This window comes from Ovis aries, chromosome 21 (genome assembly GCF_016772045.2).
Source record: "Ovis aries strain OAR_USU_Benz2616 breed Rambouillet chromosome 21, ARS-UI_Ramb_v3.0, whole genome shotgun sequence".
Lineage (NCBI taxonomy): Eukaryota > Metazoa > Chordata > Mammalia > Artiodactyla > Bovidae > Ovis > Ovis aries.
In genome coordinates this window covers 38,123,993-38,137,195 of record NC_056074.1, presented here as the reverse complement: position 1 = coordinate 38,137,195, position 13,203 = coordinate 38,123,993, and the positions used below count along the sequence as shown (strand labels likewise).

The 13,203-nt window shown below is 39.2% G+C and overlaps 1 protein-coding gene across 4 annotated transcripts in view; it reads right to left on the bottom strand.

Annotated features, from left to right (window-relative positions):
* Positions 1-908: 908 nt before the first annotated feature.
* Positions 909-13,203, bottom strand: part of LOC114110035 (solute carrier family 22 member 10-like) — a 35,814-nt gene continuing 23,519 nt past the window's right edge. For all 4 annotated transcript variants that reach the window (XM_060404053.1, XM_060404054.1, XM_042238305.2 and 1 more), the window contains 4 exons: positions 10,349-10,563; positions 8,207-8,315; positions 5,290-5,493; positions 909-2,927 (listed from right to left, as the gene is read on the bottom strand). In XM_060404053.1, the coding sequence (XP_060260036.1) occupies positions 2,873-2,927; positions 5,290-5,493; positions 8,207-8,315; positions 10,349-10,563 (583 nt within the window). In that variant the 3' untranslated portion in view covers positions 909-2,872. The remainder of the gene's footprint in view (positions 2,928-5,289; positions 5,494-8,206; positions 8,316-10,348; positions 10,564-13,203) is intronic.

Genomic DNA, 13,203 nt, shown 5'->3' with positions numbered 1-13,203 from the left:
TCATTTCTCATCTATTTTCTAAAAGATTTGTGAAGGATTCACGTTAATTCCTTTGAAATGTTTGTTAGAGCTCACCAGTGAAGCTAAATGAGCTTGAGCTTGAGTTTTAAAATTACTAACTCAAGATCTTTAACCTTTACAGTCTTATTTAGATTTTCTATTTCTTTTTCATGTCAGCTTTGGTAAATTTTGTCTTTCTAGGAATTTGTTCATTTCGTGAAAGATATCTTTTTCTTCCTTCCAATGAATAGTCCTTCCAATCAGTCCTGAGTATTTATTGGAAGGACTGATGCTGAAGCTGAAACTCCAATGTTTTGGTCACCTGATGCAAAGAACTGACTCATTTTGAAAAGACCCTGATGCTGGGAAAGATTGAAGGCAGGAGGAGAAGGGGACGACAGAGGATGAGATGGTTAGATGGCATCACCAACCTCAATGGACATGAGTTTGAGTAAACTCCGGGAGTTGGTGATGGACAGGGAGGCCTGGTGTGCTGCAGTCCATGGGGTCGCAAAGAGTCGGACACGACTGAGCAACTGAACTGAACTGATTCCACTATTGTTTAGTTATTAGTTTGTACTGATTGTGATTTCTGTCATTTCATTCATCTAAAAATGATTGTTTCACATACTCCTCACACATTTTTTTTTTCGTTTGAGGCACCTATATGAACCCTTGGTTAATTTAACACTGAGCAGTTAGTTTCTGATATTTACCTTAGTGCAGGCTGGCATATGCTAGTTTTTGGGTAGTAACCTCCAAGTTTTGCCTCATGTAAGCATTACATTCTTAAAAATGAATGTACTTTGCAGAAGATCAAGCATATCTGTGACTTGCACTGAACCCCTATGGGGCTACCTAGAAGGGTGACTGTAATGAAATTTGAGCTCTCAAGAAATTACTATCAGTTCATTCATCCTGAAATTCATTTATTCAGTAAGCGTTTCTTTTGTTAACTTTGCACGCAGTATTGTAGTAAATAACAAAAATTAAATAGCAATAATGGCTTTCAAAAATTGTGTAAGGCACAAACAAATACTTTTCCTTATTAAAAAAAGAAATTTTAAAGGCAAAAATAAAAAAATAGGATAAGGGAAGTGACCAGGAAGCAGAGAAACACATACAGTTGGTAACAAGACAGAGAAAGAAAATGAAGAGGGAGACATTGTGAAACCATGCTCCATAGGATTAATAGAAGCTGGCACTTAACAGAACTCTTTGAACATGTCTTACAGAGTAGCAGAAAAGGGAACAGTTTCTTAGAAAACCCTCTACTTGTAACCTGCCTTTACTAGTTAAGCCTACTTTAGTTATTTTTTCCCCTTGTCTCTAACTACAAACCCTCCCAGCTTCATGAACCATATGTAATTTATCATCAGACTTCTAACCGCATGCTTCTGATGTATGAATCACCATAGTAATGGGGACTTAAGTTGTTTTCCAAAAATTTGGAATCAGCTCCTATCCAATACCCACCTGGCTTCCCAGGTGACGCTAGCAGTAAAGAATCCACCTACTAATGCAGGAAGCTAAAGAGACTCGAGAGTTCGATCCCTGGGTTGGGAAGATCCCCTGGAGGAAGGCATGGCAACCCACTCCAGTATTCTTGCCTGGAGAATCCGATGGATAGAGGAGCCTGGAAGGCTGCAGTCCATAGAGTCACACAGAGTTGGAAATGACTGAAGTGACTTGGGCATGCCCTGCCCAATACGCCTGCCCCAAAACTAGTTGAGCCCACTGACCCTAAACATGGGCCTGCAGAGAAATGAATTACCTCACATTTTCCCAGCTTCCAATCACCTTTCCAAACGCCTGAGACCACTCCTCTTCTTTGTATCATAAATATCTCCGGTCTCTGGCCTTTGGGGATGCAGAGCTGAGATTTGTTCTGCTGTGTCCTCACTTAGCTGCCTCACAAATAACACTTTCTCTGTGGCAAACCTCAGTGACTCAGTGTTTGACTTGTTCTGCAGTGGGCAAACCTAGATGGATTACAGATTTGACAAGCAAGCCAGGAGATATGTCTAGATAGCCCTTTTATCCACAGTTCTTTGGCCCCTTGCCAGTATTGATAGCCTATGGATGAATCCTAATAGCTGCCTGGTACACACTGCCCAAGATTTCCCCCAGACCCAAAAAGATCAATGTTTTCAAGTAACTTAGGCATATCCCAAACAGCTCAGTGCTTTTAGGAATAAAAAAGTTATCTAACATCCCAGAAATTGAGTCACAATGCTTGGCATCCATCAAACATTACCAGGTAGAGGAAAGTTATAGGAAAATAAGATATATGATGATGATAGAACCTATAAATGAAGAAAAAAGATAAACTGAATAGTCTTACATCTGTTACATAAAATAAACCTACAGTTAAACATCCTCCCACAAAGAAAACTACCGGTATCTTCACTGGAAATTTTACCAATTATTTAAGAAAGACATATAACCCATTTTACCCAAACTCCTTCAGGAGTAGAAGAGAAAAAAATGTTTTCTAACATTCATTCTATGTGGGAACCATTGTTCTGATCATGGAATTATATTCCAAGAAATTATGTTTGTATGTGGGTATATGCTTAGTTGCTCAGCTGTGTCTGACTCTGTGACTCCATGGACGGTAGCCCACCAGGTTCCCCTGTCCATGGATGTCTCAGGCAAGAATACTGGAGTGGGTAGCCACCCCTTTCTCCAGGGGATCTTCCCAACCCAGGGATTGGACACATGTCTCCTGTTTAATTGCAAATTAATGCCATGATTGTAAATGGGATTCATTTTACAGTATATTTTCTTGTTAGTATGTAAAGATAAAGGTAAACTCCCATTTTTTTCTTCATGTTTTTATTTTCCTCACCAGTCATCTCATGAAATCCACTTAAAATTTTGTCACTTTCATGTAGAAATCTTTTGCTTCTCTTGAGACTCTTTTGCTGGAAAAACAAAACAGAAGCAAATCAACCAATCAATTAGCAAATAGAAACAAACATTAAAAAACAGAAAAAAAATGTTTGGATGCCCCCCCTGCACAAGTACAAACTGATCCTCTAACCATCAGCTTTTTATAATCCAGTAAAATCCATGAGAGATTGACACTGATGCTGCAAAAGCTGTTGACAAGAAAGCAAATTTGAAGGATGCTACTCCCATTTGTCTCTTTAGATCTCTGGCCAAGGACATCTTTGGAAAGTCAAGAAGCAAATGGGAAATGTTAACCCCATTTGTTATGCATTGAAATGTGTCCCTTCAAAAATTCATATGTTATTTAAAAAGTTGTGTTAATAAAAGAAAAAGTTTCTTAAAAAATAAATGTGTTGAATCATCACATTGTATACCTTTTAAAAATCCTATTGTACATCCTAAATAATTTTAATTTGTCGATTATACCTCAATAAAGCTGGAAATAAAAAAATTCATATATCCAATCTTAACTCTCAGTATCTAAGAATGTGACATTATCATATTTGGAAGCACGGTTCTTGCAGTTATAATTAATGAAGATGAGATCATCCTGGAGTAGGTCGTGTCTCTAAACCAATTTGACCGGTGTCATTATACAAAGAGGATATTTGGACATAGAGGCATACCAGGGAGATGCCATATGAAGATTGAAGTTATGCTGCCACAAGCCAAGGAACTACCAGAAGCCGGGAAAGACCTGAATCAGACCCTTTCCTAGAGCCTTCAGAGGGGGTGTGGCCCTACCAACAACTTGAGCTTGGACTTCCAAGCTCCCAAACTGTGAGAAAATATATTTCTGTTGTGTGATTCACTCAGTTTGTGGAACTAATTAAGTTCCACATAGAAGCCCAATGTCGCAAAGATACCATATTTCTCACATTAAAATACATCTACTAGTTTCTTTTTCCTCCTATCCTTGAAGTGTAGTGACAAAATTTGCCTGAATCTTACAGGCTCATAAACAAGATTAATTTCTCTATTACCATTTCATTTTTTTTGCTATAATATGATTTATTTGTTTTAAACTATAATAAATACCAACAATTTCATACCAAGAAAAAAGTGTAAATAATCATTGTAATAGCATAATTTCTACAGCTTGTTCCATTTTTAACAATAATTAATTTTTCTCTCAAAGTTTTTGAATCTCTCTTGCTCAGAGAAAGAGATCTTATCTAGTTAGTTGAAATGCCTTAACTCAAATTAGGAAAATTGTTTTATAAAACAAAAAATCCAAATATCTTCATGAGGTTAGAACCCATTAATTGCAAACAACAAAATATATGATGTTAGAAACACATACATTTAAATATGAGTTATTTTCATATCCCAGATCTATTTGACTCTGGGCACTGAATGATACCGCATGAATGACTAACACATTGTACTCAAACAAGAATGGGAAACAATAAAGAAATGACCAAAACCTCAAAGAGTTCAGTTCATTACTTCTAACCAGTAGTGAAACTCTGTGAAATATTGCTTGTTATTATTATTTTTTTAATAAAGATTCCTTTTATTTTTTATTTTATTTTATTTTATTTACTTTACAATACTGTATTGGTTTTGCTCTTGTCCTCTGTCCCCCTCCAACTATCAGCCATTTCAGGTGGTTTTCCTAATCTCAACTGCATACAGTGAGATTTCTCTAAAGTGCTGTTTACACTTATTGTTTCCACTTCCTCATCTCTCATTATTTATTCAATCTTCTCAGACTTCTGTCCATGTTTTTCCACTGAGATAAGACTTGTCTAGCTAAATATTTTGGTCAAGTTGTTGTTGATATAGCATGACACTCCCAGTCATTCTGTATGAGTGACCATGCCTCCTGATTAAAATGTCCTTTTTTATATCTCAGGCTCTTATGGATCCCTGAGTTGGGAAGATCCCCTAGAGAAGGGAATGGCTACACTCTCCAGTATTCTTGCCTGGAGAATTCCACGCACAGAGGAACCTGGAGGGCTACAGTCCATGGAGTCACGAAGAGCCAGATACAACTGAGCAACTAATTTTTTCTTTCTTGTGGATCTGAGCATCATTAAATACCATCATGAGGGCAGGAAGATATGCCATCACAATAGAGCTAATTATCATCTCTTTAGGACTAAAACTACCAACAAGAACAAGGTATGGAGGATCTCTGCAGTCTAGACTGGAACTTGTAATGGATAGACATGACCTCACCACTCATGAAGGCAATGGCCTGAGATGGAAGTATCCCAGGCAAGGCTTATCTCCCCCAGTGATATGAAGGACCCAACTGGTGTGTTGCTTTTTCACTCACATATCCAAAGCACACAGTCCTTCCCAGGAGATGGTAGAAGGTTTACTCACGTATTTTCCACATCCTGGATAGTGTCAGACAGAGGCATATTTTTGGTTTCAGGTTGGAATGGGACAACAAGACCAGCAATGATGGGAAAGACTCCATAGATGATCCAGGGCAGGGTGGGTAGATACACCACTAGGGTCATTAGGAGAGGAGCCAGTGCTGACCCACACCTACTAACCATTGCATCTAATCCAAAAGCTTTTGCCCTAAGGGATAAACAAGAATATATAATAATCCAGTAAAAATCCACATATGTAACTTATGATCTATTTTTTGATGTGATTATGTAATACAATAAAACATAATTATTATATATACATGGGCTTTATGAAAAACACTTGATTTTCTGATTTACTCTGTGATTTTCCATCTGTCTTTGACAAGATCGAGATGTGTTAGACCCATTTTCATCATTTTAAACAGATGCATTGAAATACTGCTTAGTATAGTACATGGCACCAAGTCATCTTCTTCAATAAACTTGGTGATAATTATCTTTGTATATTAAAACATCACTCTTTGCAATTTTTTAAGGAATCTCCACACTGTTCTCCATAGTGGCTGTACTAGTTTGCATTCCCACCAACAGTGTAGGAGGGTTCCCTTTTCTCCACACCCTCTCCAGCATTTATTGCTTGCAGATTTTTGGATCATGCTGGGCATACACACCGAGGAAACCAGAATTGAAAGAGACACATGTACCCCAATGTTCATCGCAGCACTGTTTATAATAGCCAGGACATGGAAACAACCTAGATGTCCATCAGCAGATGAATGGATAAGAAAGCTGTGGTACATATACACACTCAGCCGTTAAAAAGAATTCATTTGAATCAGTTCTGATGAGATGGATGAAACTGGAGCTGATTATACAGAGTGAAGTAAGCCGGAAAGAAAAACACCAATACAGTATACTAACACATATATATGGAATTTAGAAAGATGGCAATGACGACCCCGTATGCAAGACAGCAAAAAAGACACAGATGTGTATAATGGACTTTTGGACTCAGAGGGAGAGGGAGAGGGTGGGATGATTTGGGAGAATGGCATTCTAACATGTATACTATCATGTAAGGATTGAATCGCCAGTCTATGTCTGACGCAGGATACAGCATGCTTGGGGCTGGTGCATGGGGATGACCCAGAGAGATGTTATGGGGAGGGAGGTGGGAGGGGGTTCATGTTTGGGAACGCATGTAAGAATTAAAGATTTTAAAATTAAAAAAATTTTAAAAAAATCACTCTTTAGAAAATCCATATCCAAAGTCAACAGTGATTAAAATTAAATCCATTTTTTGGTGTTATTTCCTAATATTTTTGGTATTTCCCATTTCTTTTCTAGGCATTTATTTTTGTCTTTATTTTCATGAATATTTAAAATATTTATGTTCTGTATAAAAATTCAGTAACCTATTTTCATTCATTATTATTTTTTTATTTTTTTATTTTTTTGCCTTTATTTATTTATTTATTTATTTTTGATTTTTTTAAAAAAAATTTTAAAATCTAAATTGAAGGAAAATTTCTTTAAAATATTGTATTGGTTTTGGCCATACAACAACACAAATCAGCCATAATTATACATATATCCTCTCCCTCTTGAGCCTCCTTCCCTTCCCCCATCCCCCTAGATAGTCACACACCAGGTCGGGCTTCCTGTGTTATACAGAAGCTTCTCACCAGATACCTATTTTACACACAGTAGTGTATGTGTCGGAGAAGGCGATGGCACCCCACTCCAGTACTCTTGCCTGGAAAATCCCATGGATGGAGGAGCCTGGTGGGCTGCAGTCCATGGGGTCGCTGAGAGTTGGACACGACTCAGTGACTTCATTTTCAATTTTCACTTTCGTGCATTGGAGAAGGAAACGGCAACCCCCTCCAGTGTTCTTGCCTGGAGAATCCCAGGGACGGGGGAGCCTGGTGGGCTGCTGTCTATGGGGTCGCACAGAGTCGGACACAACTGAAGCGACTTAGCAGCAGCAGCAGCAGCAGCAGTGTATGTATGTTTATACTACTCTCTCCATTTGACCCACTCTCTCCTCCTTCACTGTGTCCACAGGTCTGTTCTCTATGTCTGCATCTCCATTCCTTCCCTGCAAGGAGGTTTATCAATACCATTTTTCTAGATTCCATATACATGCCTTAAAGTGAAGTCACTCAGTCGTGTCCAACTCTTTGCGACCCCATGGACTGTAGGCTACCAGGCTCCTCAGTCCATGGGATTTTCCAGGCAAGAGTGGAGAAGGCAATGACATCCCACTCCAGTACTCTTGCCTGGAAAATCCCATGGACTGAGGAGCCTGGTAGGCTGCAGTCCATGGGGTCTCTAGGAGTTGGACACGACTGAGCGACTTCACTTTCACTTTACACTTTTATGCATTGGAGAAGGAAATGGCAACCCACTCCAATGTTCTTGCCTGAAGAATCCCAGGGATGGGGGAGCCTGGTGGGCTGCCGTCTCTGGGGTCACACAGAGTCGGACACAACTGAAGCGACTTAGCAGCAGCAGCAGCAGTACTGGACTGGGTTGCCATATCCTTCTCCAAGGGATCTTCCCGACCCAGGGATCAAACATGGGTCTCCCACATTGGAGGCAGACGCTTTACTGTCTGAGCTACCAGGGAAGCTCTATACATGCCTTAGTATATGATATTTGTCTTTCTCTTTCTCACTTAGTTCACTCTGTATAACAGGCTCTAGGTTCATCCACCTCACTAGAACTGACTGATTCAGTATTTTGTATTTCTGTTTTGCACTCATACCTGGAACTTACAAATGGTAAACTACCACCTTCTTATATGTGGAATTAGAACATTTTCCTGGTCCCTTCCCTAAACCACAAATTTTATTAAACTATTGGACACTATATATCAAACTTTAACTAGGCTTCCTGAGATATAAAAAGTCTTATACCTGAGAAGAGTGGGCATGAGCTCATCACAGTGGACGCAGTAACTGGTGACAGCAGCGGCAACACAGGTGATTCCCACACTTGCCAAAGCCACACGCAGAGCCTGCATTTCTGGAGAGAGGGTAAGACAACTGTGTGGAACCAGTCAGAGTCCAGCAACTCTTAGTTTAGTCAACACCAACAGCTCCACAGACTATTTGAACGTTGGTTGTAGAAAATATTACAATAGCATACATGTTTCAATGCCATTCTCCCAAATCATCCCACCCTCTCCCTCTCCCACAGAGTCCAAAAGTCTGTTCTTTACATCTGTGTCTCTTTTGCTGTCTCACATATAGGGTTATCATTACCATCTTTCTAAATTCCATATATATGTGTTAGTATACTGTATTGGTGTTTTTCTTTCTGGCTTACTTCACTCTGTATAATTGGCTCCAGTTTCATCCACCTCATTAAAACTGATTCAAATGTATTCTTTTTAATGGCTGAGTAATAATCATGTAAGAAACGAATCGCTAGTCTAGGTTCCATACAGGATACAGGATGCTTGGGGCTGGTGCACTGGGATGACCCAGAGAGATGATACAGGGAGGGTGGTGGGAGGGGGCTTCAGGGTTGGGAACTCATGTACACCTGTGGTGGATTCATGTCAATGTATGGCAAAGCCAATACAGTATTGTAAAGTAAAAAAAAAAAATTTAAATAAAAAAATTAAAAAAAGAAAATATTACAATAGCAGAGATCATGGAGTCTTTTGTAATCTGAGAGATATAAAATTATCAACATAGGTTGTAAAATGTACATAAAATGATCTGGATTAATTATAGCAAATCTCTCTGCATATCTGAGATTTGCCAGAGAACAGGAAGAAAAAGTGAGTCTGGCAGAAATTTGCATCTATTTATTCTGTCCCATATTGTTATATTTTTATTGTAGAAGGTAGAGTTGTCATGCGGAAGACTCAGCTCTAAAGTTAAGGACTTCACAATTACAGTGTAGAATTTAAAGTGACCAGTCATCCTGTGTTCCTCGGGATTTAGGAGGTTTTAGCAATGTGGGATTCTCATGGAAAAAATTAGGAAACTCTTAGGCAAACCTCAGTGAGTCAGCTGACCTAGTGTAGAAACAGTATTGCCATAGGTATGGCACCAGAGAGTAATAGAAAGACAGGACTGCTCTGTTAGTGGAAAGGCTAAAGAGAACCCAGGTCTACATCAATGTTAGACGTGAGGAACCAAGGAAGGAAACTTCTGTTTGGATAATGGGACCTTTCAAAAAAATTGGAGAAACAGTTCTCTGCACAGTATAAAAAGAAATCTAGTTATGACTTTATAACATTGTAAAGAACACTCTTGTAAGGGAGTAAGCTTGTGTCATTAGTGACATTCTGAGGAGCAGAGCCCGCCCATCTCTAATGCTGTGCAGCACATTCCTGCACTGGGAAATGGTGAAATATTGTGTCCATTATGGTTCTCCTAATCCATACGTATTTTTGCTCTATTAACTTATAAAGTAATCTAACATGGAATGGACAGGGATTTTAATCTGCTTAAATCCTGTTCCTGCTGTTTACTCCTTCATTCCTTGGAAAAAGGAGAATTTTTTTTGTCATTTCCTGGGAGACTACCATAAGCAAGAGCTGTACTCATGGTGATTTAACAGCCCACTCACATGTGTATACTAGAGATGGGAAAGTGGACCAGTCATCAAAGGTGTTAACAAAGAGGGCAAAAAAAGGGTGATCATACTGGGATATAAGTGCATACTGGAATATAAGTGATCGTCATCTGGGATATAAGTGCAAAGCCTCAGCCCTCCCCCCATACTTGTTATTCAAAGTGTGAATGGACAAAGGGCAAGAGAACAAGTGCTCCCTAGGGAGATAGTCTGGAATAAATGCTACCAGTTTATAGACACTTCCATGATCTGATGAAGATGCCTTATTTGCCCTTCACTGACCTCTGTTTTTTTCCCAAAAAAATATTAACAGAAAATCTCATAAATCATCAGATTGTTTTGGGGGAATACTTAGCTCAAAATATGAACCTTTCTTTAAACCTAATTTCAGACAAGGGTGACCAATTACAGTCCCTGACGGATGGGGAAAAGACCCTTCCTTTCCCCAAAGTCCACTCTCCTCTCACCTGGGGGCACAAACGTGTTGGCCAAAATGGAAACTCCCACCAGGAACAAGAAAAACATCTGCGTTGGTCGACGGCCCTTGTGATTCAGTACTACAAGTGCGAGACATCGGGCTAAGGTGGTGAGAGCTCCAAAGATGACCTGGAACAGGAATATATTGCTTCCAAAGTGCTGTAGATTCATAGAGATGCCATAAAGGGGTACTGTGACAGCAAACCTGCAGTGAACAAAAGAAGAAAGACGCAAGCCGTAAGATTGAGAGCCCAGGTGCTGCAGCTGATGACTTTATCCGCCCAGGTGGCTGAAGAATAAAGTCTCAACCTAGTTTCTTCAATTTTAGGTGGTAACGTTACCATAAATAATTACATGGCTGTAAATGAAAACAATATTCCTTTTGTCCTTTTTGGAGTCTCTAAGCAAAGAGTTGTCGGTAAAAAATATAATGTGACTCATTCGCCAAACTGGTTGGTACAGAGAATTTGAAAACATAAGCATGAAAACTAAAAATTTAGGGAAATAACTTCTTTTTGAGGGTTGTCTGTATGCAGAGAGTCCTCCCTTTCTTCCCCCAAAGCCAATACTGTAAAGCACTTCCCTTTTCTCAACTAGTGACTGAAACTGCAAAGAAGCTACCTGTGTCCCCTTGACTTGGCAGCATAGTATGCTGGTGTCCAAATAGAATTCTAGGAAATTTAAAGTTCATATCAGATTTCATGGGGCTAAAAGAAGATGTAAGAATGCAGGAAAGCAAACATGCACCAACTGTACCACCAGATATGGAATCAAAGATCCCCGGTGAGGATCTACCTTTTAACCAAGGAGCACCTAAGGGAATGGAATCCACTTTAAGGCTCTCCTTCACCAGAGAGATCTAGACTGAGACATTGCAAGAGAAGAAACCACTAGAGCAATTGCAAACAGGGCTTCTCTTGACCATTATCTGTACTTCTCCCTTCCATTCTGATCATCTATGATTCAGAAACGTAAGTTCATGTCCTAGTGGATATGAAAAGGTCAAAAAAGCACAATGTAGTTAAGTGAATCAGCAGTCTACTGAGATATGTCTGGGAAGAGATAAAATATACTGTTCAATAGTCACTTCAAGTTTGGCAGTGATATATACTGTCCTGTGTGCTTTTTTGGTCCATGTGCATACATCTTCAAAAATTCAGAATCTAAAATTTCTCCTCCTGACTCTACCAAGGCATTCCCTCAAGAGATAACAAACAAGACTTTCACAGAAGGCCATGTGCTAACACACACACAAAATGTATCCAAATTGTAAACAAAAGTCCATCAATATTAAAGTACATATAAACATTGTAGTGTATTCATGGAATGGGAAACAAAAACACTAGGGAGGAGAATCATCTACTGTTACATGCAGCTGAATGCGTGAATCTACATGAGTGAGCATGAGATGCAGGGGCCGTTCCAGAACCCTTTATAATTTACATTATGTGAAGCTCGAGATCAGGGCACACACGTCTATAGCGAAGGAGAGCAGAACAGCTGTTAAGTTTTGTTTGTCAAAGGAGAGGGTAGTTGAGGAGAGAATAGGGGTAGTGCTGGTGGTGGTGGTACTGGGGGACTCCATGGGATTTACAATTTTCTATCTTGATCTGTATGTTGGTTACATTTTTGCATACTGACATACTCATTGATTTACATATATATTCTTGATCTCTTCATGTTTCTGTTTGCAACACTTGCATCAATGAAAACTGAAAGAAAAAATAACGATAATTCAGTATGCAAATCTGTACTGCAGTAGAAGTTCTCAACATCAATGAGGAGACTGATAGTGTGATATGACATAATGAACTGTTCATAATATAGTCAGCTCCATGTGAATTTTATTTGCTATGTTTTCCTCATCTTTCTTTTTAAATTTTTTTATTGAAGGATAATTGCTTTACAGAATTTTGTTGTTTTCTGTCAAACCTCAACATGAATCAGCCATAGGTATACATACCCCCTCCCTTTTGAACCTCCCTCCTATTCCCCACCCCACCCCACCCCTCCAGGTTGACACAGAGACCCTGTTTGAGTCTCCTGAGCCATACCACAAACTCCAGTTGGCTACCTTACATATGGTAGTGAAAGTTTCCATGTTACTGTTTCCATACATCTCACCCTCTCCTTCCCTCTCCCCGTGTCCATAAATCTATTCTCTATGTCTGTTTCCCCATTGCTGCCCTGTAAATAAATTGTTCACTACCATTTTTCTAGATTCCATATATATATATGTTAGAATACGATATTTATCTTTCTCTTTTTGACTCACTTCACTCTGTATAGTAGGTTCTAGGTTCATCCACCTCATCAGAACTTACTCAAATGCTTTCCATTTTATGGCTGAATAACATTCAATTGTGTATATGTACCACAACTTCTTTATCCATTCATCTGTCGAAGGACATCTAGGTTGCTTCCCTGTTCTAGCTACTGTAAATAGCGCTACAATGAGCACTGGGGTATGTGTGTCTGTTTCAGTTTTGGTTTCCTCAGGGTATATACCTAGAAATGGGATTGCTGGGTCATATGGAGGTTTTATTCATGCCATCTTCCACAGTGGCTATGTCAATTTGCATTCCCACCAACAGTGAAAGAGCATTCCTTTTTCTCCATACCCTCTCTGGCATTTATTGTTTGTAGACTTTTTGATGATGGCCATTCTGATCAGTGTGAGGTGATATGATATTTCATTGTAGTTTTAATTTACATTTCTCTACCAATGAGCAATGTTGAGGATTTTTCATGTGTTCGTTAGCCATCTGCATGTCTTTGGAGAAATGTCTGTTTAGGTCTTTTTCCCACTTTTTGATTGGGTTGTTTGTTTTTCTGGCATTGAGTT